Raw genomic sequence first — 23,998 nt, 5'->3', positions numbered from 1 at the left:
TGCAGAAGGATTGAAGTGGATTATTGAATATTTTTTCCAATTTAACAAAAAAGTTAATCATAAAGTACCTAAATTTTGGGTATGACTACAATATATGCTTATACAAATAGTCTGATTGCTATATCAAATACAGCCATAATGAGACATCTCAAGATGTGCCACAAGAAAAAACGCAAACCTAAGGATCCACATTTTAGCCAAGGACAAGTATAGGAAAAAATCAAGTAGTTGTAGGCATCAAAGAGAATGTAAGAACTTGACTCTCTGAACAGCTTGTTTTATCTTGGTTGATGGCTCTTCATACAAGATGGAAGGGTTATCAAACTCAGGGGCTAAACTAGGTTCCCCAAGAAAAGCTCGAAACGAGTCTGCAACTGAATATGAAAGAGAATCAAGATTATATCCTCCTTCCAGAAAGAAGACACAGCGTCCCCTGCATAGATCTTTTGCTAGTTGTTTAATGTTAGCTGCAAGCATGTAGTATGTTCCTGTTGTAAACTGTAGACTGGCTAATGGATCCAACACGTGCCCATCATAACTGTAAATGCAGTTGCGAGATGTTGAAGTTAGTGAATTTAGCGAAAGGGGAAAAAAAAAAATTCTCATTCGATATATCTTCGGTAACGAAATCAAACACGGAAAAAAAGATAGAAAGACAGAAGCGCCCCATTTTGATTTTTTGGAACTATTGCAAGAGTGAATGTAACAGTAATATTTCTCAAGAAATGTAGCAGTAGTATTTTAGTTATGTCATTTATCCTTATGGTAACTTGGTAAGGGTAGTGTAGTCTTTTTATCATATTAGCGTTTACTTAGGTTTAACCTATATAGTCCTACCTCAATCTTGTATCAGAAGTTCAGTTTTTCCAGCAATACAACCTCTCTGTGTTTTATCTCTAACTAGGCTTTGCCCATGCCTACGGCACTACTCACGTCGACATGGCTGATACCTGGAAAAAAAATTGATGGCATTTTTGTAATAAATTTGAAAGAATGTGGGTACATTCTTAAGAGTAGGAAAACACACATCAGCCATTGGATCAATTCAATCCTAGCCATTGCAACTTATCTTTTGGGGCCCTACACCATTTTGTTTTGTATTATAGATGTATATAGTTCCCCCAATTAGTATTAGATGATTAACCATCAACTCATCTAAAAGCTTAAGTGGTTAGAGAGGGGCAATTTATTGTTTATATTCTTAACATGCCCCTCACGTGTAGCCACGCTCCCTCCATAAGCAAGCTAAACACGTGTAAATTTTAATCACTAGGTAGACGGTGAGGTTCAAACATAGGATCTATTGCCTGCTCTGATACCATATTAGATTGTTAACTACCAACTTATTTAAAAGCTTAAGCTATTAGAGAGGGTAATTTTATTATTTATATTCTTAATAATTAGAACCATGAAACCTTCGAAGGTTCAAACATAGGATCTATTGCCTGCTCTGATACCATATTAGATTGTTAACCACCAACTTATTTAAAAGCTTAAGCTATTAGAGAGGGGTAATTTTATTATTTATATTCTTAATAATTAGTAGAACCATGAAACCTTCGAATGCAATTACCGCAGCTTTTTCCCAAATTGCATGTCAATGTATGAGGTCTCTTTTAAAAAGTAGTATCAGAAAACAAAAATAAGTAGCTTCCGAAAAATAAAAAATAAAAATTGGTGGTCTAATTTCAAGTGATGGTGACATGCTTATCTAAAAGCAGTATCAAATGAAACAAAGTATCTACTTAGCAAACAAAAAAACAAAGTATCATATCAAATGCTCCAAGTTCAAAATTTGAAGGGGCAAGCATCTTACCCAGCTGATGCAAGAATAATATCCGGTTGAAACCTTTGAGCACATGGTAGGATGACTTCGTCAAACACAGTACGCATTGCCATATCACCTGACCCAGCGGGTAAAGGCAAATTTAGTGTTGCTCCTTCACCATTTCCATTACCTATTTGATCAATTTTACCAGTGCCGGGGTAGCTTCCATCCTACATCCATAGAGAATAATTAGATTGTTACCGGTATTTTTTCCACGTTAACCTATCAAATATCATCAGCAAGAATATGTCAAACTTATGAACATTAAATGTTTCTATCTTATGTGCCTAACTGAGACATAGACCATCTTAGAGACAGATAAGATAATAAGAAGAAAGAAGATTGTCTGATAGTATTATAGGATTTAAGCCAAATCGTTGTATTATGTTTGTCAGCTCCTCCAACAATCAAGGTCACATGGGGTTCAATAGTGCTTGCTATGCCGAACAGTGTATCAAATTTCAGGAGCCCACCACAAAGTGATGTTATGCTTACCATGCAATACACTTTTTGGTAACACTGCATGACATCACTTTGCGGTGGGACCCACATCATTTCAACCAATAGAAAGGAGGGTAATGTTCACCCTCTTAAGTGGAGGGTGAACAAAACTCAACTCGAAAAATTGTTATATTCACCTGTCACTGTTTTTCTGAAACAGCTAAACCTTATTTTACTAGCCATTAAGCAGGTGCATAAATCACGTATGAAAATATCCAGAGCACAAAAAAAAAATTATGCTGCTTTGAAATACCAGTCCTAAAAGCACAATATGCTGTTTTGTTACAAGAAAATTAACACTTAGTTTCTTATGCAAACAAAATTATCGTTCTTTATGAAGTTTCACTAATAGGTGCAACATTTATACCACACTGTCCTCTATTCATGGGCTCAATGTAATCTGTTCTTTCATTCATCTCTGATCTCTTGTTAAGATTCAATTTCAGTAGGAGCCAAACTAGGAGAAGGGCAGATCACCAGATTAGGGCTAGCATAAAATTTTACTCGCACCCTCACCCAAATTTCTGCATATTTTAAATCAACTTTGGAGATGACCAGAAAAGGTTCTATGCCTTGACGAGTGCTTACACAAGCAAGAAAAAACCTCTATTAGGCAGTGAAAAAAATGTATTCTTTGTATTGTTTAAAATCTGATATGGTCCCTGGTACTCCTTTCCAATATTTTTATTTTCTTTTGTGCTATTTTACATCAATGTATCCAACTTGGTTTTCTCTTTACCTCCTAAAAAGTCCTGTTGACATGACAGATGCGAAGATGCACTCAGTTTGGGTCTGAATTAGTTCTTGCTTGCCTAAGTCCTTCCAATCAAAGACAGTATCGATGCCATGACTTCAGGATGCCAAAAACGGAGAAGGCCTCAACATGACTACATCCTTCAACCAAATATTGAATTTAAAATTACATATGAGCCAACTAACAAGGTTACAATAACATGGTATGATTAACAAAATCAAGGCTTACTTGGTGAGTTGATAGAAAGAATATGTCCGGGTCATCGTAGAATGCATCATTAGTTCCATTGCCATGATGAACATCAAAATCAATGATTAACACTCGCTTTAATCCATGTACACGCTGAGCATACCGAGCTGCAATTGCCACGTTCCCGAAAACACAAAAACCCATGGGCCCCTTTGGAACAGCATGATGACCTGGAGGTCTGATCAAAGCAAAACCTATGGGAGGGTCCTGTTTAACTTTCGATGCTGCTACCTAACAAGTCATTCAAAAGAAGTTCAGCGGCTACCCTGAACAAGAACTTAACCAGCTTAAGAATTTCAAAAGAATACAAAAAATTGACTAACGTCTTGGATTGAGACATCACCACTGAATCAACCAAGGAAATTCCAGCTCCAGCTGCGATCAAGGATTCCTGGAATGTCTGCATCAAGACCAATGTCAAACTCAATGATTGAACACCATCCATTAGACTATAGAATGAAGAAATGTAATAATTAGGGAAAAAGTTAATCCTAGTTTAGACACAATTTGGTAAGAAAAAGAGATCTGTCATATATGTTATAGTACTACTACCATTGACAAACGTTAAATTCAAGTCATCTCCCAAAGGGGTTTCATTTCACAAGAAATTAATGCCTCAAAACTATATACGCACATCAAAATCCCCAAAAAGTCTCTCAGTCAGCTATTAACCTCATGATTTTACTCCATCAATTACTTCCACCAAGGCGCAAACAACAGAAAAATACTACCCCCAAGGGGGTTGCCTGGTGGTCAAGGCTTGGGGCTAAGGGGTTTGCTCCCTCCAAAGGTCTTAAGTTTGAAACCTCCCAGGTGCTATCAACTCATTTGGGGCAAGTCCATACGGGACTTTGCTCCGGCTTTAATTGCCTCCTAGGGGATTGTGAGATTGGTATTAGTTGAGATGCTCGTAAGCTCGCCCGAGTTGTGTTTCCAAAAAATTACAAAAAGTACTACCACTAAACTTCTTATAATATGGTCAGAGTCTACAAATTGACCAGTTTGACAAGCAGTAGCATCAACTCATTTAAACAGCATCTCTAGTTTCAAAGAAGTAATTTTCTGATAGGTATCATTATCTTCAAAATAGCTATGACTGACATATAAGGAATTTTTGTTTTTTTTATTTTTATTTTGATTAGAATATTTTACAAATTCTTAAAACCATCAAAGCCATTTCCAATATGAATCTGTGCCAGGAGAAAGCAGAAACTTAAAAGATCGTTAAGATCATTTTAACCTTCACAAGATCATCTAAATTATTGAACAATTGAATTTCAATGAAATCGGAGCCAAGTGGGAAGATGCCATAGAAGCAAGAAATACACAAGGGAACGAACCAATCAAAACAGAGTGGGAAGATGCCATAGAAGCAAGGAATACATAAGGGAACGAACCAATCAAAACAAAATGCTCGAACAAAACATCACAAGTTTCACCGACCCAAACATCCTCCCAAAGTGGGACAATCTGCCCCAGTCCCGCTTTAACGATAAGAAATGGGCCAGAAATTGGAAGAGTATGAGAAAAGCAATTGTATGGAGACTGACATTTATCCTGATTAAATCATGAGCGAATCCCTTCTATTGGCTCAAATCCTGTATTTAATCTTCATGATGAAATACCATAAAGGGTTATGCTCAATGGAGAATCTCCATAACCACTTTCCAGAAAGAGCAATGTTCTTTCTGAAAATGTTCCCTAAGGCAAGTCAACCTTCATATTTCAAGAGAGAAACAATCCCAATTCATCAATAGTAAAAGCAATAATGGTTTGAAGTCAAAAGTTTTTTGACAAAAGGGATCTGATCAGGATTTTAAATTTGCATAACAGTCACGGTCTCATGAAACATGTATCAGGTGTATCGGCCGAAACACAATGGTAATTAGAAGCTGAACTGATAGTAAATTCCATAAACCTCTCCAATAAGCATGACGTAACATGATTTGTTCCAAAGTGAATGTTTTTAGTGATTTTTGATAAACTCTTTAACACTGTGAAGTTGTAAAGGAAGAGAGAGACGTGGAATGGGAACCCAAAGATTAGGGTTATTTTCTCATAGAATAAACTGATTACAACATGAGATAGTTATACAACACACTAGACCTAGGTAACAGGTCGTGTTCGCGTCGGGTCGTGTTCGTGTCGTGTCAGTCGGGTTCGTGTCACAAACCACCCAAACCGAATCCGACCCATTTAGAATTCGTGTTTCTCGAGTCATGTCATTTTCATGTTTCGTGTCAGAAATGCTCCACCCTAACCCGTTAATTTCGTGTCCGGTTCGTGTCGTGTTATCGTGTCCGTTGCCCAACTCTATATAGAATTACAGATATACCATATATTATATATATATGTTCGTGTTAATGGGTGACACAGAGTAGTAACCGTGTTGGTCGTGTCAATTTCGTGTCTCGCGTGTTCAACCCGACCCCGACCCATTTAGAATTCGTGTTCTCTAGTTGTGTCATTTTCGTGTTTTGTGTCAGAAATGTTTAACCCTAACCCTCTAACTTCTTGTCCAGTTCGTGTCGTGTTATCATGTTTCGTGTCCGTTGCCCAGCTCTGCAACACACTAGACTAATTACACTATGGTCCTAGAGAATGAACTAGTTACACAATAGAACAACTAATAAACTAATTATGAATAAACCCATAATCTAACACTCCCCCTCAAGTTGATGCGAAGATATCAGTCAAGCCCAACTTGAACACAACGGGGTGGAAACTCTTACGACCAAGTCCTTTTGTGAATATGTCAGCTAATTGATCCTCGGATCTCACAAATCGTATACATATCAAACCCTCGCTCAACTTTTCCTTGATGAAGTGTCTGCCAATCTCTATATGCTTCATTTCAACATGGATTATGAGCAATGTTTATGGCAGCTTTGTTGTCACAGTAGAGTTTCATAGCACCATTATCGAAAATTCCCAAATCACGTAGCACTGTTTGGGGACATAAGAGCTCACAAACTCCTTGTGCCATAGCTCTATAATCAGCTTCTGCACTAGACCTGGCAACCACTGATTGCTTCTTACTTCGCCAAGTAATCAAATTCCCCCAAGGAAAGTACAGTAGCCAGAAATAGAGCGTCTATCATCCACAGAACCAGCCCAGTCGACATCAGTAAATGCCTCCAACCGCAGGTGACCATGATTAGAAAACAGAATTCCTCTCCCTTGAGCAGACTTGAGATACCTCAAGATATGGTAAACTGCATCCAGATGTGAAGTACGAAGATCATGCATAAATTGACTAACAACACCTACTACATAAGTAACACCCGGTCGGGTGTGCACTAAGTATATCAGTCGACCCACAAGTCGCTGATACCTCTCCTTATCAGTACGCTCTCCCACATCTCCACTAAGATGATTCGCCTCAATAGGAGAATTTGCAGGTCTACAGCCCAACATACATGTTTCTTCCAAAAGATCAAGTATATACTTCCGTTGGGAGATAAAAATACCTCTATCAGACCTTCCCACTTCCATTCCAAGAAAATATCTCAGTGGTCCCAAATCCTTAATCTCAAATTCTTGAGCCAAACTGGACTTAAGATTGAAAATCTCATCCACATCATTGCCTGTCATTATCATATTATCAACATAAACAATAAGGACAGCAATCTTACCAGCACCTCCTTGATGAATATAGTATGATCTGCATGGCTCTGTTTGTAACCAAATCTCAACATAGCCTTTGAAAATCTGCCAAACCACGCTCGAGGTAATTGCTTCAACCCATAAAGAGCTTTCTTCAATCTACACACCTTTCCCTCGGTCTCTACGGAAGAAAAGCCCGGTGGTATATCCATATACACCTCATCTTCTAACTCACCATGAAGGAATGCATTTTTCACATCAAACTGGTGAAAAGGCCGATTCAAATTGGTAGCACACGAACAGAGTCCGCACAGTGTTCATCTTCGCTACTGGAGCAAATGTCTCCTCGTAGTCAATGCCATAGGTTTGGGTAAAACCCTTGGCTACAAGTCTTGCCTTGTATCTCTCAACTATACCATTATCATTCTGCTTAACAGTGAAAACCCATTTGCATCCCACTAATCTCTTTCCTCCGGGAAGTGATATCAGCTCCAAAGTGCTATTCTTTTTCAAAACTGTCATCTGTTCTACCATGACTCATTCCCACTTAGGTACCATGAGTGCATTCTGCCAATTCTATGGAATAGATGTAGAAAAAAGAGACGAAACAAAGGTATGGTACAAAAGAGATAAACGATCATAAGAGACAAACTGGGAGATGAGATGTTGAGTACATGTCCTAACACCTTTTCGAAGAGAAATAGGAAGATTAGCAGAATTAATAACAAGAGGTTCAATGAGAGAAGATTCATTACCAGATGAGTCAGCGGAATGGTCCGGAACTGGAGCAGGCAATTGTGATTGACAAGGTGGCACCACACAGGAGAACCTTCAATTTTTCCGTCTAGTTCTAGTGTAGACCTTCAAATTAGACCCTTGCAGCCGTTGTGGTAGTTCCTCGATGTCATCACCAATGTCATGTGTTGCTCTTTCGGCAAATACTGGTTTCTCTTCAGATTTTCCCTTCTCCCCCTCACCATGATTATAAAAAATACACATCTCTTCCTCCTTCATCTCTTCTTGCCTATGCTCCTCCTGAAGAGATGGAGTGGAGGGAGAATAAAAGGACTCTATTTCCCAAAATGTGACATTCATAGAGACAAAAACTTCCCAGAGTGACGATCATAACACTTATAGCCCTTCTGGGTAGGAGAGTACCCAATGAAAACACATTTATGAACTTTAGGACTTAAATTGCCACGAGAGGGGTGAGGGGCATGAATAAAACTCACACAACCAAAGACTCTCGGAGGAAGAGTTGTGACGCGAAAACTACCTAGGAGAGACTCAATCGGAGTTTTGAAGTGAAGAACACTGGATGGCAGACGATTGATAAGATAGGTTGCAAATCACTTCTCCCCATAAAGATTTAGGGACATTCATGGTGAACAAAAGAGAGCGCAACCAACCTCAGCAAGACGACGATTATTGCATTTAGCAACTCCATTTTGTTGTGGAGTGTCAACACAAGTCATCTGAAAAAGAATACTATTTTCATCCAAAAAAGCTCGAAAATTCCTATCGATATACTTAGTGTCATTGTCACTATGGAGAATTTTGATATTCGCATTAAATTGGGCGCACACCATTGCATGAAAAGATTTAAAACAAGAAAAGACGTCACTTTTTGACTTAAGTAAATACATCCAAGTAACACGAGAATAACAATCAATAAAAGTTACAAACCACCGATAACCCTTAAGAGAGGTAACAGAGGAAGGATTCCAAACATCAAAATGAATAACCATAAGAGGGAAAGCACTCCGTTTATTAATAGGTGCATAAAAAAAAACGTTTATGTTTTCCAAACTCACAGGCTTCATAAAGCTCCGAGAACAATGCCTAATTAAATGAGAAAAAAATTTCTCTAAAATCCCAAAAAAGGGATGACCCAATTTACGGTGCCATTGATGTAACATAAAAAGAGCGGAACTAGTATTTGTTTGTTGAGCTAGACCACATGACATGGGTGAATGAGAGGGACGAGCTACAGACTCCAAAAAATAGAGGCCACCATGTGTTTTACCACTACCAGTCACCTTCCTCGTATCCGGTTCCTAAAAAACACAATGAGTGGGAAAAAAGATCACAGAACAATTTGCGGAATGAGTAAAACTACTAACGGACAGAAGGTTAGTTGCAAAGTTTGGAATATGTAGAACTGAAGAGAGGGAAATAGAGGGAGATAAGTGAACGAAACCTTTTTCCTGAAATAGCAGGAAAAGTCCCATATGCTATTCTAACCTTATCCTTATCAGGATAAGTAGAGTAAGAATCAAACAAAGAGGAACAACCTGTCATATGGTCTGAAGCATCCGAATCTTCCAAGGAATAGCAGGAGAGGCAATAAGTGCACTAGTTGGGATACTTGTGTGAGCAAAATAGGATGAATTGGGTGTGATAGTGGAAGCGGAAGCTATAGTAGCCTGAGCCATTAGGCACCCGAGTGCTTGCATCTCCTCTTGAGAAAAGTTTATAGTGAAAGCCTTTTGTTTATCCTCCGATATTTCAAGAGAAGAATAGCAATTCCAAATAAGCAATATCCAGTCAAACCAGTGTAACCCAACTGAATCAAACCTAAACACACAAATTTGAGTGCCCAAAAAAACAGAAGAAAGACTCTTACCATTGTTTTGACTACCGAAACAGTGTGAAACAGCAAAACAAGGTTGTAAAAGGGGCTGTAACAGGCTGGGTTGTGGCTGGATTGAATCGAAAACAGCAAAACGAACATTGTCGAGTACCGTAATGACTGACCCAGTCCAAGAAACTGCAAAAGAAGGCAAACCCAGGCTGTCGGAGAGCACGAACAAGGCTGTAGGAGTCACGAATAAGGGCAGGAGACTCTGGATCAGAATCCCAATCGAAGGTTTTGATCTGCAGTCTCAAACAGCACCAAAAAAACTCAAGACCCAGTGCTGAAAAACCAAAAACCAGAAAAACCGATGGTCGGCGAGTGCTAAAGAGGACGTCGGGAAACAAGTGCTGATGGTTGGCGAGTGTCAGGCTGGGGTTGTCTGAGGTCAGCGACCACTTTCAGTCAGTCGTTATTGGCAACAACTGCAGACGGCAAGAACAGACCATGTAAAACGACAAAGATAATGTAAATCGACAGTCTCCTCTTGATCGTACAGGTACCCATGCGTTCCAGTCCTCTACAAAACACGATAGATGATGGATCAATGCTCTGATACCATGTGAAGTTGTAAAGGAAGAGAGAGACGTGGAATGGGAATCCAATGATTAGGGTTATTTTGTCATAGATTAAATTGTTACAACCTGAGATAGTTATTCAACACACTAGACTAATTACACTATAGTCTTAGAGAATGAACTAGTTACACAATAGAACTAATAAACTAATTACAAATAAACCCATAACCTAACAGACACCAATATAATATTGATGATATATATGTATGTACACATACATTGAGATACGTAAACTACATTGCACATAGGACATCTGGTTACTATATTATATAATGGTTTTCCTAGGACGTACCAAAAAAATAAATAAATGGTTTTCCTTGGAAAAAAGAGTTTGTTCTTAACTCATGAAACCTGGTTTCATTTCCATTTGTATATATGAGTGATGCATACATATTGCATACCTGTTACGATGTTATCAAACTCCAATGGAAACAAAACCACATCATCATGTGCCAAATCAAACCCTAATTGAGGGACTTGCCAAATTACAATCTCTTAGGTTACAAAATCAAGCTACAAGCTTTAAGATCCATAACAGATATAAAGCCAATCGGAAAGGAAACACTATAAGAAAAGTAAACATAAAAGAAAATCAAAAAAGCTGCACGTGAATGGTGCATGTATTTGGCGATTGGCTGATACAAGACTGCTACGGTACTGATACATAATAAGTTTCGGCTGTGTTGGCCAATACGCCTGTGATCTTTTGTACTGCCAATTTTTGCTATTTTGCTAGGGTAACGGTATCAGTACCCCGAAATTGCTGTGTCAGCCAGTCCAATAGGTGACGGCCAATATTTAGAACCTTGATTGGTGATTGAAATCTCAAAATGGTGAAGTGAGAGGAAGAAAGTGAATCTCATCGTTCAGGCAGGGGCGACGACCAAGGTGACATTCTTTTTGGGTCTACAAGGCTGCTGCTCTTGACTCCATACTTGCCTGTGAAAGGAGGGTCTTCGGAATTGCTAATCGATGTAGCTCCTTTTTTATGTGGCTCAAAAGTTAGTGTTTACTTATAACAATTCCTACTTGTCAAGATTTGGGTGGGTAAAAGGTGAAGCAAAAGAATAAAGCTTGGATTGTGGCACTCTTATGCTATGTGTGGTGCTTACGGAGATGAATGAATAGACGTATACTGAAGTTTTGCGAGTACGGAGGCCAAAGATGGCATTGTTGCATGGGTTTTGTTTATGGGTGTAATGTAGAGTAGAGTTGAGCCTTATCTTAAGATTTCCTCTCTGGATATAGGTTACGGCCCTTTGGGTACTTTCTAATAGATTTTTCTCTTCTTTTCGAGAAAGGTTCACAAGTAATAGCATTTTTTTCAGCTCCAAAATGTAACGAATTTCGTAATTAGGAAACTGCAGCATCTATGTGTTGCTATAGAAAGAGATCTATGAGGATTAAAAAAAATGAAAGCAAATTTGAAGAGCATAATATAGGCAAAGAGGGACTTCTTAAGCAATGATCTTACAGTGGCAGTGGCATAAGTTGGCCCAGATCCATCAATGAAAATAATACCTTGTTCCACAGCCTGATCCATGGCCTAGAAAAAAAGAGAACAAAAAAGAAACATCAAACTAAATATACTTGATAACCTCTAGCAATAATCCGTATGCACATACGAGTGTACATGAAAGTACAATTGATATCAAATGCTGCATTCAGATTCAGACCAATAGAAATGTCTTCCCAAGTGCTTGGAGAACCTCTTACCTTTGAAGAGTTTCAGCTATACGAGAGGAGGGTTGTTTTTTTCCATCCGTTTTGAGGACTTGAATGCATAGCACTGGAAACTCTAACCTGAGTTCCTAGTGAAGCCATCTGACATCACAACTCCCAAATCCTAAAAGCACCAAATATCATGTATTCCTTTCTGATCTCAAAAGAGCATGACTGTTTTGTGTTGCATTTTAGTACGATATCCTTCTATGCGAGAGAACACCAAGTTCCTTACGCCATGTTCGGTTGTGGGTTTGGAAAAAAAAATTCAAACCCAAATCCACTCATTACCAATATTTTCAATTATTACTTTCATTTCTCTCTCCACTCATTACCCCTATATCCAATCATTAATCTCATTTCTCTCTCTATCTTTCTCCACTCATTACCCATATCCCCAATTATTATCTTATTTTCTCTCCTCACTCATTACCCAAAAACCAAATCCAAAATTTTTCCAACCCATAACCGAACAAGGCCGCCACTTTATGCAAGATGATGCGGAAAAAAGCATAAGAGAAGCCACTTTATTCATGTAGGGACAAAGATTATGATTGTGTTCAGTCCATCTACACAAACTCTCCACTTCGAAACCAATCCTGAGTGATTGCCCTTTGTACAAAATTGGAAGCAAGAGAGTGACATTTTCTCATCGTTAACATGTTCAGAAGAAGCCACACAGGCAATACCCTCAAAAGAAATATTGAATGTGCTTCCACAAACGGGATTTGTAGCAATTCTCACATAATTGTACCAATACACAAAATCTTTACTTTGATAGCCCAAAAAAGAAGGGATAAATTCTTGTTGGACTAGTTTATTACGAGAGCCATTTCACCAAACTCCATGCCAAGTTGCCAACAATTGTTTAGTGAATGAAGACAAGAAAATGCATCAAGGAAATGTCACCCAATTGTCAATTGTCAAATTAAACCAAACATATCAGATGCGCAATATCAGATCAAATGACTTAATGACCCATATTCAACAGTAGACTGATGTCCAGAACAATAACAAATCTAATCTAACAGACTGATCCAAGCAACAAGAAGTAGAAGCCCTCCTCTTCCATTTATTCTAGAGACCATGAAGCTTATCACAATAGCTATACTGTGCTAAGCCATCTGAAAATGAAACAGACAAGAGAAGTAGAGAGAGAGAGAGAGAGAGAGAGAGAGAGAGAGAGAGAACGATAGAATTTCCATTAGGTTCCATTTCGAGAACCTTACCTTCTCAAGCCCTGACACATAAGCTCTTGCATGAACACTTGCGACATCATCAACAGAAGCTGGTCTGAAATTTTGCAGTTCAATGATCTCCAATCCTCGGAACTGAAACAAATGTTGCAGTGTAGTTAATGAAGAAGGGTTCTAAGATTAGCATTGAAGTACAATCTTATCTACTTCCATTCTGAAAATAGATCTAAGCGCTTTTGAATTTTGAGTCAGTACTGAGAAAATGGACATTACTCAGCTCCCTTCCACCTCCACACAAACACAGAAATCAGAGAGAGAGAGAGAGAGTGCTACCAAGCGTTACGTCTGATGTGTTTCAAAACATCATATCACTAATCCTCAAGCTTAGGATAAGTCTTATTAGATTGTTAACCACCAACTCATCTAAAAGATTAAGTTGTTAGAGAGAGGGGCAACTTTATCATTTATATTCTCAACAAGTCTTAAACATTAAAATCTCCTTCCTTTTGGCGAATCCAAAAACCTAAGTCTGGATGTTACGAAGCAATGTCCCTTTCTGTGTCTTATATGTTCCGGATCAAAGTTCAAACTAACAGCCCTACAATGAACTATGGTGCCTGGTGCCTTCCCCCTCTTATTAAGCATCTGGTTCCTGTCATTGGTCACTTTGTTCAGCTCATATAGGTCTCTTTTGCAGATCTAAGAATAAAATCTCATAACTTTTTGCTGAGGGTACTTAGTGTGAATATATATTCTGTATCTAGAATATATATTCTGTATCTTCTTGTAATATGCTATTTTAGGACATGTATCGTAATCAAATCATAGCATAATCATAGGGTAATCATATCGTAATCATATCATAGCGTAATCATAGGGTAATCATATCGTAATCAAATCTTGTAATCTTCCTTTCTTAGGCATAGCTTTACTCTATTTATAGATGTACTGACCTCATTGTAATTCATTCAGAAATAATATCAGTATTTTCCGTCTCTGTTTCTCTGTTTTCTATCATGGTATCAAAGCCGATTCCGAAACCCTAACCTGTTTTCCAATCAGTCTTCTATCCTCAAATCTCTTTCCCTCTGTCAGCTACTATCGTTCCCTATGTCTCTGTTTTTCAGCAACTCAAATCACAAGAAATACCCACAGCAGCCGACACCCATCCCTCCCCAACCGCCGGTGACCTACCCACACTCCGACAACCTCCAGCAGCACTTGCAGGCACTGCAGTAGCTCCGGCAAACTCTGTTACAACTCCGACGAACCAGTCTAAGGCAGATTGGTACTCTGTAACAACTACTCCTATTGGGCTCATGTGATGAAACAGTCTGTCTTTGCTGCTCCATTTGCTCCATCTGGCCAATATCCGACACATCACTCGCCCACTCCAGCATCTCATCCTGTCCAATTTGCGGCCAAGCCAAGGCCTCAAATTCCTGAAGATGAGTGTAACTATTGCCATCAGAAGGGTCATTGGAAGCATCAATGCCCTAACCGTCCCAAGCCAAAGAGACGAAATGTTACTCAGTCAACTGGTCCTCATGCCCCGCATCAGTCTCGGGCACCACAACAGCATTCTCGCCCTCCTGCAGCCTTGGCAGCACCGGCCTCCAGTAGTGCACCTCCAGAGTTTGATTATGAGCAATTTCAACAGTTTCAGGCTTACATGGAAGCCATTCGAGGGGGTTCCCCCCAAGCTTCTGCTATGACTACCACTCACTCAGGTTTGCGTGGTTCTCCCACCTCAGGTATCCAACCCACCACTTGGATCTTTGATTCTGGCTCTTCTCATCATATGACTCCTGATATGTCTCTTCTTAGTAATTGTGTGCCACCTGCTTTTCCTATTAGTATTGCCACAGCCAATGGTTCTCCCATGCATGTTGCTTCTATTGGCTCCATTCTATCTTCTACTGCACCTTCACTATCTATTCCTAATGTCTTTTATGTTCCTCAGTTGTCTTTGAGCCTACTTTCAATCAGCCAATTATCCGACTCTGGTTTTAATGTTGTTTTCTCTTCCTCTGGTTGTGTTGTGCAGGATCGGGATTCCAAGAAGCAGATTGGGGCAGGCCGTAGAGTTGGTGATCTCTATCTTTTGGAGCACTTGCATCTCCCAATAAAACCTTCTTCCACTGCTGCGTCATCTTTTTGTTTAGATCATAAGTCATCTCCATTTTATCTTTGGCATTCTAGATTAGGACATCTGTCTAGTGAACGTCTAAAACTTTTAGTTAAGTCAGGTCATTTGGGTCATATTTCAGTCAGTAATATTTCAGAATGCAGTGGTTGTAAGTTTGCAAAAATGTCAGCTTTACCTTTTAATAAAAGTACCTCTATTTCTACTTCGCCTTTTCAGCTTGTTCACACAGATTTATGGGGCCCTTCTCCGGTTGCTACTAAAGGTGGTTTTGTCTATTATGTCTCTTTTGTGGATGATTTTAGTCGGTATACTTGGGTTTACTTAATGACACACAAATCTGAGTTCTTTACGATTTATAAGAATTTTCATGCCATGGTTCAAAATCAGTTTTCTACATCGGTTAAAATTCTTCGGTCTGACTTGGGTGGGGAATATTCACTTTCAGAGTTTCATAAATTCCTAGATTCGCTTGGGACTATCCACCAATCGTCTTGCACTGACACTCCTGCCCAAAATGGTAGAGCTGAAAGAAAACATCGTCACCTTCTTAATACTGCTCGGTCTCTACTCCTATCTTCCTCCGTCCCGTCCTGTTACTGGGGAGAAGCTGTTCTCACTGCAGCCTATCTCCTGAATCGGATGCCCACCCCTCTTCTTTCTGGTAGCTCTCCTTATGAGCGGCTTTATGGTCAGGTTCCTAATTACTCTCTTCTTCGAGTGTTTGGTTTTACCTGTTTTGTTCTCCTCCCCAAGAAAGACCGCACTAAGCTCAGCACCCGCTGTGTCTTAGGTGTTTTTTTAGGGTATGGCATTAATCAAAAAGGGTATCGGTGTCATGATCCTGTGACCAAAAAGCTTTATGTTTCAAGGCACGTCTTCTTAGAGCGTCTTCCCTATTTTACTCTTCCACCTCGCACTGCTCCAGTAGCCAAAGAAGACTTGATCCATATTGACCCATTTCCTATGGATCTGGATGTGCCTCCCGAAGAGTACACCTCCACTCTTCAGGTATCTGATATTTCTACAGCCCCCTCAGCATCACCTCGTCGTGCTCCGATCACCCAGGTCTACACCCGTCGTCCAACTTCTACAGCTGCTCCCCAATCTGCCTCTGCGGATCCTGATCCGCCTGCCCGCCGGTATCCCATCCGCGACAATCGTCAACCACCGGTAAAATATGGCTTTACTAATACTTGTTTCTCATCCTCTTATCAATCATTCCTTTCCCGCATTCACACTTATTTTGAGCCTAGGTCCTATAAAGAAGCTTGCAATGATCCCAATTGGATGGATGCCATGCAAGCTGAACTTACTGCTCTTGCTCACAATCAAACTTGGGAGTTGGTTTCACTTCCGGATGGTAAGAATCTAATCGGTTGCAAATGGGTCTACAAGGTTAAGACTCATTCTGATGGTTCTTTAGAACGGTATAAAGCCCGCTTAGTTGCTAAAGGGTTTTCTCAGGAGTATGGGATTGATTATGAGGAAACTTTTGCCCCCGTTGCCAAAATGACCACTGTTCGCACCTTGATCTCAGTGGCCGCAGTGCACCAGTGGCCTCTTTCTCAGTTGGATGTAAAGAATGCTTTTCTCAATGGCAATCTCTCTGAAGAGGTTTATATGCGGCCTCCTCCTGGCTTCTCTCATCCTTCCGGTATGGTTTGTCGCTTGCGTCGTGCTCTCTATGGCTTGAAACAGTCCCCTCGCGCTTGGTATTCACGCTTCCAGGATGTTGTTCTTCAGATTGGCTTCACGCCCAGCATGCATGACTCTGCTCTATTTCTCCGTCGCACCTCTCATGGCCTGGTACTTCTCTTACTTTATGTTGATGACATGATCATCACTGGTTCTGATTCTACTGTTATTGCTGAAGTCAAAAGTCATCTCTTCCGTGAGTTCGAAATGAAAGACTTGGGTCTGCTACGTTATTTCCTTGGTATTGAAGTTGCTTCCTCTCCTCAGGGGTATCTTTTGGGACAGTCCAAGTATGTTACTGATATTCTTCACCGTGCTCGTCTCACGGATACGAAGACTGTTGATACTCCCCTTGAACTCCATGCCAAGTTCTCTGCCTCTGATGGTGTCCCCCTTGAGGATCCTACGGAATATCGCGAATTGGTGGGCTGCTTAGTTTATCTTACTGTTACTCGGCCAGATATTTCTTATGCAGTTCACATTGTTAGTCAGTTTGTCTCTGCCCCCCGGACTACGCATTGGGCTGCCCTTTTACGTATTCTCCGTTATCTTCGTGGTACCCTTCATCAGTGCCTTCTGATTTCTTCTACATCAAGCTTAACCCTCCATGCTTATGCTGATGCTGACTGGGCAGGTGATGTCAATGACCGCAAATCTACCTCTGGCCTCTGTGTTTTTCTAGGCGATTCTCTTATCTCTTGGAAAAGCAAAAAGCAATCTGTTGTTGCTCGCTCCACCGCGGAAGCTGAATATCGTGCCATGGCCCATGCTACCTCTGAAATCGTCTGGCTTCGCTGGCTTATTTCCGATATGGGGGTCTCTGTTACTACTCCTACGCCTCTTTACTGCGACAATAAGAGTGCTATTCAGCTTGCCCACAACTCGGTCTTCCATGAGCGCACGAAGCACATTGAGATTGATTGTCATTTCATACGTCAGCATCTTCAGTCTGGCACCATTGCTTTACCCTTCGTCTCCTCCACATTGCAGCTGGCTGATTTCTTCACGAAGACCCATACCGCTGCTCGTTTCCGCTTTCTCCTTGACAAACTCTCGATGCTCTCTGCCCTCGCACCTTGAGTTTGAGGGGGGGTGTGAATATATATTCTGTATCTAGAATATATATTCTGTATCTTCTTGTAATATGCTATTTTAGGACATGTATCGTAATCAAATCATAGCATAATCATAGGGTAATCATATCGTAATCATATCATAGCGTAATCATAGGGTAATCATATCGTAATCAAATCTTGTAATCTTCCTTTCTTAGGCATAGCTTTACTCTATTTATAGATGTACTGACCTCATTGTAATTCATTCAGAAATAATATCAGTATTTTCCGTCTCTGTTTCTCTGTTTTCTATCACTTAGTACCCTGCTGATCTCTCTTAAAGGGTATGGTCCACTTCCTGCGTAAGCATTGCAAAGCAACAATGGGAGACATGTATGCGTTCAGGGCCGCAGGCCACCTCAAGCAATGCATTGAACATGAATGTGACTGTCCAACTAGTTATCAAGATTCAAGAGTCAAGAAGCCCCGCATTCTTTCCAGGGAGAAGAAAAAGAAACTCCACATTAAGAAAATCCGACTAAAATTCAGATATTTGTAAATAAATATAAGAACAAAGGCAAGTTTGGATTAATTATGACCTTGAACAAGTAGCTGTCCTTCTCCCAACCACCCACAAACCCCCACCCCCCTTTTTTTTCTCTTTTTGAGGAGTTTCCGTAAGCCAGCAATTAAGCAAAGTATTATTGCTTTGTTTCCTTGTTAAGTACGTCACTTAGCTTAGGGTTTTTGCCAATCTGACAACTAATATCAACTTTAAAAAGTAGTGTCAACAATTGCTTCATGAGTAAATAAGTGAGTAAGTTCAGATTGCCATTGAATGTACGAGTCAACGATAGGACCTGGATCCAAAAAGGGATTTAATTTCAGAAGAAAAGTTTTCCCCGATATTCTTAACAAATTGTCCCAGATATTCTTAAAAATGCGTAATAGCTGACAGAAACTAAACCTGTAGACAGTTCTATCATAAAAGAGAACAGCATTAGATGATGATAAACCACCTCCCCCTTAGTTCCCAATCATGTCATTTTATTGTTGGCCTCCTGTTTGCTTGACTTTTACTTACCTAATATCCATAATGGGGTTAAAGAAGCAAATTATGACTGACAGCAGTTTTTTGCCAAGTGAAGCAACCACTCAAAGTTATGTGATAAAACCAATTCTCATTACTATAGCTGTTGTATCTCGTAATGGTTATTTAAGGTCACCTCCACTTCCTGAATTCTGAAAATTGCAGTGACCACAAAACAACATCTCCATTGGAATCGTCCACACAAGCAAGTAGCTAGTCAACACCATTGCCATGCCAAAGTGCAAGCCTCATTGATACACACTTCCCTTTGTCTTCCATGTTATTCCTTCTCATTTCTTCTTTTGCTTTCTATTTTTTGTAGGACGGATAAATTGTGCTTACCGCAGTCCACAATTGTCTTTTCAGTCAGTTAAGTACTTCCAAGAAAGCAAAATTAATCTTACCTATGTCTTTGCAGTTATATAACACCCCATTGATCATCATCGATCCATTACCATAAACAAAATAAACCTAAGACAGACTATAGCTTTTGCTTTTTCAACAGTGCAAGCCATGACTTAAGGATGTTGAACAGCACAGCCACTTGCAGCAGTTTCTAATTCCTTGAATGTGAAAAGTAACATACATAGATTTAAGCTTGTGTTTCATACCTTCGGAGTAAGCTCCATCTTTTCAAGAGCACTAACAATTGCAGGAACTCTAAAATGAGACTCTGGATGCGACTCCTGTAATGTAAAACAAAGACTTCAAGATAGAGAGTATATCCACCAGATGGAAATTCAGATGACATGCACAAGTACATTTTCAGTAAAAAAAATCTAGTACGCAAGCTAATCAACTTACAAAACTTCCACAAACAAACAAAAAACACAATATAACATTTTCTTGAGCATCTCTGACAACGAATCAGGAAGAAAATCCATAAAATCAGCATAAATCACAAACTAAGCAAGTACTCCTAAGAGATGACGACGCATTATATGTTTCAAGGAAGCCATGCAGCTCAGCTCAGGAAGAAGAGTAGGAAGAAGAAGAAGATGTAGAAGGATTTGAAGGGGAAAAAAAGGTCCACGTCACACCTCTATACCATAGGCGTCCCACCTAAGGTTTCTTTAGCATCACTCTAAAGAATAGGATTGCATAACACAATCTTGAAAGCTTAAGAGCTGCTGGAAACTTTGATTCATAACTTCACAATTCTGCAACAATTTATAGGCTTCAAAACAATTGTTGAATGCAAATAACTGTTTGTATTCCCTAGAGGTCTGGTAGAATGAATACATCAAGGGATGAATGGGCCTAGCAACGAATTAATATATACGGTAAGAACTGGGGCACTATTGAGATGAATGTACCTTATAATGAATAAAAAGATGTCATTAAACTTATTCAAGTACAGATCCATCTAACTAAAGATCCATGCAACGTAGTAAATCTTTAGGGCTACCCCTACAACCCAAGAGTTACAACTTATTATGAATTGATTCACAATGCGATAGTTTCACATCTCCAAAATCAAGATACTGTGGCTGAAATGACAACCAAATGTTAAGACTCTAGACAGGTGAGACAAAATCATTTCCAAATAAAGAGGGAATTAGAACTTGTTTACAATTATCTTCTCCAACACTGCAAGTATTATAAACAATCCAATTCACTTTAAGTTATATGATATGATATGATAATGTTCAAAATACCTTATTATGACCCATGGCAGGAGCTACCGAATAAATCATCTTTGCTTCAGCTAGTTGGGTAATGGGAGGTAAGAAAAAATCTTTGTCCACACCTGTAGAACAAGAGATGGAAGCTCCAAAACTTTTTGAGGAATATCTTTTGCTTGATGTGATATGCTTCAGGATACATCCATGGCCCAGAATTTGGGCACCTGAACCAAATCTTGGATGTTTCTGCCACTTGCAGATATGATTTTGGACTAATAGAAGATTACCTACGACATACCAAATATGTCGTCAACTAAGGTCATGTATCACCACAACTATATTTCAAAGTTAACTCAAAATGAAAATTATGGAAAAGCATGTCCATTATGTGATCTAACGGTGGAAGAAGATCACACAAAACTAATAATCTCACCACAATATAGTGGAAAGTAACGAAAGCTGAATATTTTTAGTCTGGCGATATTAGAACTTGTGAATACTACACCAAGAAAAGATCTTAACTCATATACACATCTACCATGAGCTTGGCCCATTTAGTAGCTCATTCAAACTTGCTCTCTGATTGTTCCAACTGAATTCTGTATTTTGTGTGGCTCTGCTTCAATTTTTTGATATATCCATTCTAGTCCAGAAGATCAGCTGTTTACCTAGGTTTGAAATTTGTTAACACCGACAGGCTTTTCGAAATGCATGTGTATGTAGGCATGGAAACAAGGAAATAGATAGGTAAAGACATTGCTATGGTTTTGATGTCAAATTGTTTGAATACTTGGAGAAATTCAATAGATTCTTTAAGCAGGTAGGGTATGAGCAGCTATTCTCTTCGGGAGGTCAATGAAATGACTTTTCGGATTTGGCCTTCCTTTTTCACTCTTTTGAGAATCTCTACTTTGAAAGACCTTCTCCCCCTTCTTTGATTCCCAACACTTCCATATCTCACATCACTAACCTTTCATGTGTCTGAATTCCCTAACATCCTCCTTATTCCCTTTTCTAGATTCTCCATAGATGTCATAAGTTTTCTTGGTGCAATCACCAAGGTAGGTTGGCTTTCACCATCTACCATGATTTCCCCTTGTCAGGAAAGCCTTCGTATCAACTACATGTTCTCAAAATGAAAGCACCATATGCTTGACATTTCGACCTCATTCCCCCCTTATCTAGCAAACAAGGACATGATAAACCAATATCAGAAGATAAGATAAGACCACACCACATTAGAATCTATTCGGAAAAAACTAAATGTTCTCTGATTTAATTATGAAGCGTTTCAAGAACTCTTAACTTTTTTGTGACTGAGAAATTTGAAGATAATGAGAACTGAAAAATCGAATTTAGTTCTCTCATATCCACAGGTAGTACCTTATTGTAAATCCATTATGTTTAGCAAATTTGAAGACAATGATAACATTTTTGTGACTAGGAAATTTGAATATAATGAGAACTGAAAATGTGAATTTAGTTCTCTAATCTCCACAGGTAGTACCATACTGTAAATACATCATGTTTAGCAAATTAGTGGTATGGGCTCTTTAACATGATTGCATGAAATATCATAAATTGGAACTCCAGGTCTAACTAAAAACTAGTCGTGGTAGGTGGATTACAAATGGAATCAACGTTTTAAGTAGCGGCCGCTACATAGCGGTTTTTGGCCTCCCAATATGCATAAGTTCATAATCGAATTTTTGTCTTCATGCCTGCTGGACCGCTACAGCTACTTTAAGTGCTCTCGCGCCAAAAATGATTTTAAAAAATTCACAACTGATACACTTGCTTCGCGCTACGTATCATTTGTTACTCCCGCTATCGTTACGCAAACCATCACTGATATTCAAAACCTAGGGTGACACTATTTTCCCATTTAGCGCCCGATATGAGGAATTATCTATGACAACCCGGGGGTGGTATTATTCAATCCGGCCCTTTGGGATTACTTTTCTTTTTATCGAACAGTCATAAATGATCCTCCATCGTTTATCCCATTCTTTGTCCTACCCAAATCAAACATTTTACAACCAATCCCACACTATATACAATCGCATCAACTGGCCTGGGAACCCACATATCCCTTCTATCCTGGTCCTTAATCCGAAATTTTCAAATTATTTGAAAACATAATAATCTGGGAATCAAATGTAACACTCACAAGCCGTATTTAGAATAAGTGTGCAGAGCTTCCTAAGAAGTCCAACACACTAAAATTTGGGGCAATGGTACGTAGTTCATTATTCTTTTCATGTAAATATATTTTCCTTCTTTTTTTTGGGTTTTCCTGCAACCTCAGATTCAACAGTTTCAACATAAAGCTCGAAATCAACTAAAGTGACAGATTGCCCAACAGGAAATTAGATTTGACCAACCGAAAAATTAAATAATATCATCCAAACCTGGACAAGGAAACTAAAATTCGCAATGAAACGACACCCACTAGGGGCCGATTAAAAGTCAAAGCAAAGCTCCATATAAATGGACACCCAAATGAGTTGATAGCATCCAAAGAGGTTCCGAACTTAGAACTTGCGAGGGAGCAAATCCTAAGTCTCAGCCTTTCACACCGAACCAACCCTTGGGTTACCAATATACCATCCGAACTTAATCTATTCCATAATACTCCCTACCACTCCTTTGCAAACAACGTGAAACCAAACACACAGAGAGAGAGAGAGAGAGAGAGAGAGAGAGAGGAGAGTACGAGTTATGGGTTGGAGCTCCATTGAGTGCCACAAAAGCGTTGATGCCATTGCAAGAAAACGTACCCCCTGGTTTGTTTTCCTCTGTTAAAAACGTATATACGATCCTAATCCTAAAATCACCGGTAACTCTGTCTACACAGACAAATAGTGCACAGATTGTACACAGATTTTATTGAGAGATTCACCATGGGTTCCATACAAATAATTCGAGCCGTTCATTAAATGTAGAACATTTTTTCAACATTTTTTCAAAGGTATCCGCACAAAATTAGCTCAATCCAATATCTATAGTTACTTGATCCAATCATCTAACTTTTCATGTCCAAAAATTTGAATGAAAAGTTAGATGATTAGATCAAACAACTATAGGTATCGGATTGAGCTGATTTATTGTAGAGACCCTTGAAATTTTTTTTTACGTTTAATGAACGTTTCGGATTATTTATGTGGGACCCATGGTGGGCCCGACGAAAAAATGTGTTCACGATTTGTGCACTATTATTTGTGTGGTTAGCACTGTTGTAAAATCTGTTGCCAATTTTAGTGTTTTTTTTTCTTTAGGCAAATTTAACAGTTACATGATTATTTTTTGTTTATG

The 23,998-nt window shown here is 39.2% G+C and overlaps 1 protein-coding gene across 2 annotated transcripts; it reads right to left on the bottom strand.

The window, feature by feature from the left end:
• On the bottom strand, positions 1–23,466 carry LOC131303566 (histone deacetylase 14, chloroplastic). Of its 2 annotated transcripts, none has more exons than XM_058330497.1 (9): positions 23,400–23,466; positions 20,809–20,970; positions 19,670–19,744; positions 13,103–13,204; positions 11,626–11,697; positions 3,676–3,781; positions 3,312–3,563; positions 1,817–1,998; positions 1–538 (listed from the first exon to the last, which is right to left on the bottom strand). In XM_058330497.1, exons 2-9 carry the CDS (start codon positions 20,883–20,885, stop codon positions 238–240), a joined length of 1,167 nt encoding a protein of 388 aa, XP_058186480.1. In that variant the 5' UTR covers positions 20,886–20,970; positions 23,400–23,466; the 3' UTR covers positions 1–237. The 2 variants fall into 2 exon arrangements, with proteins under 2 accessions (XP_058186480.1, XP_058186478.1); XM_058330495.1 differs by having other exon boundaries at positions 3,676–3,732; positions 20,717–20,970; positions 23,400–23,462.
• Positions 23,467–23,998: the final 532 nt, after the last annotated feature.

This window comes from Rhododendron vialii, chromosome 10a (assembly GCF_030253575.1).
Source record: "Rhododendron vialii isolate Sample 1 chromosome 10a, ASM3025357v1".
Classification (NCBI taxonomy): domain Eukaryota; kingdom Viridiplantae; phylum Streptophyta; class Magnoliopsida; order Ericales; family Ericaceae; genus Rhododendron; species Rhododendron vialii.
Note: the sequence above shows the minus strand (reverse complement) of the source record. Positions and strands in the feature narration are given on the sequence as shown.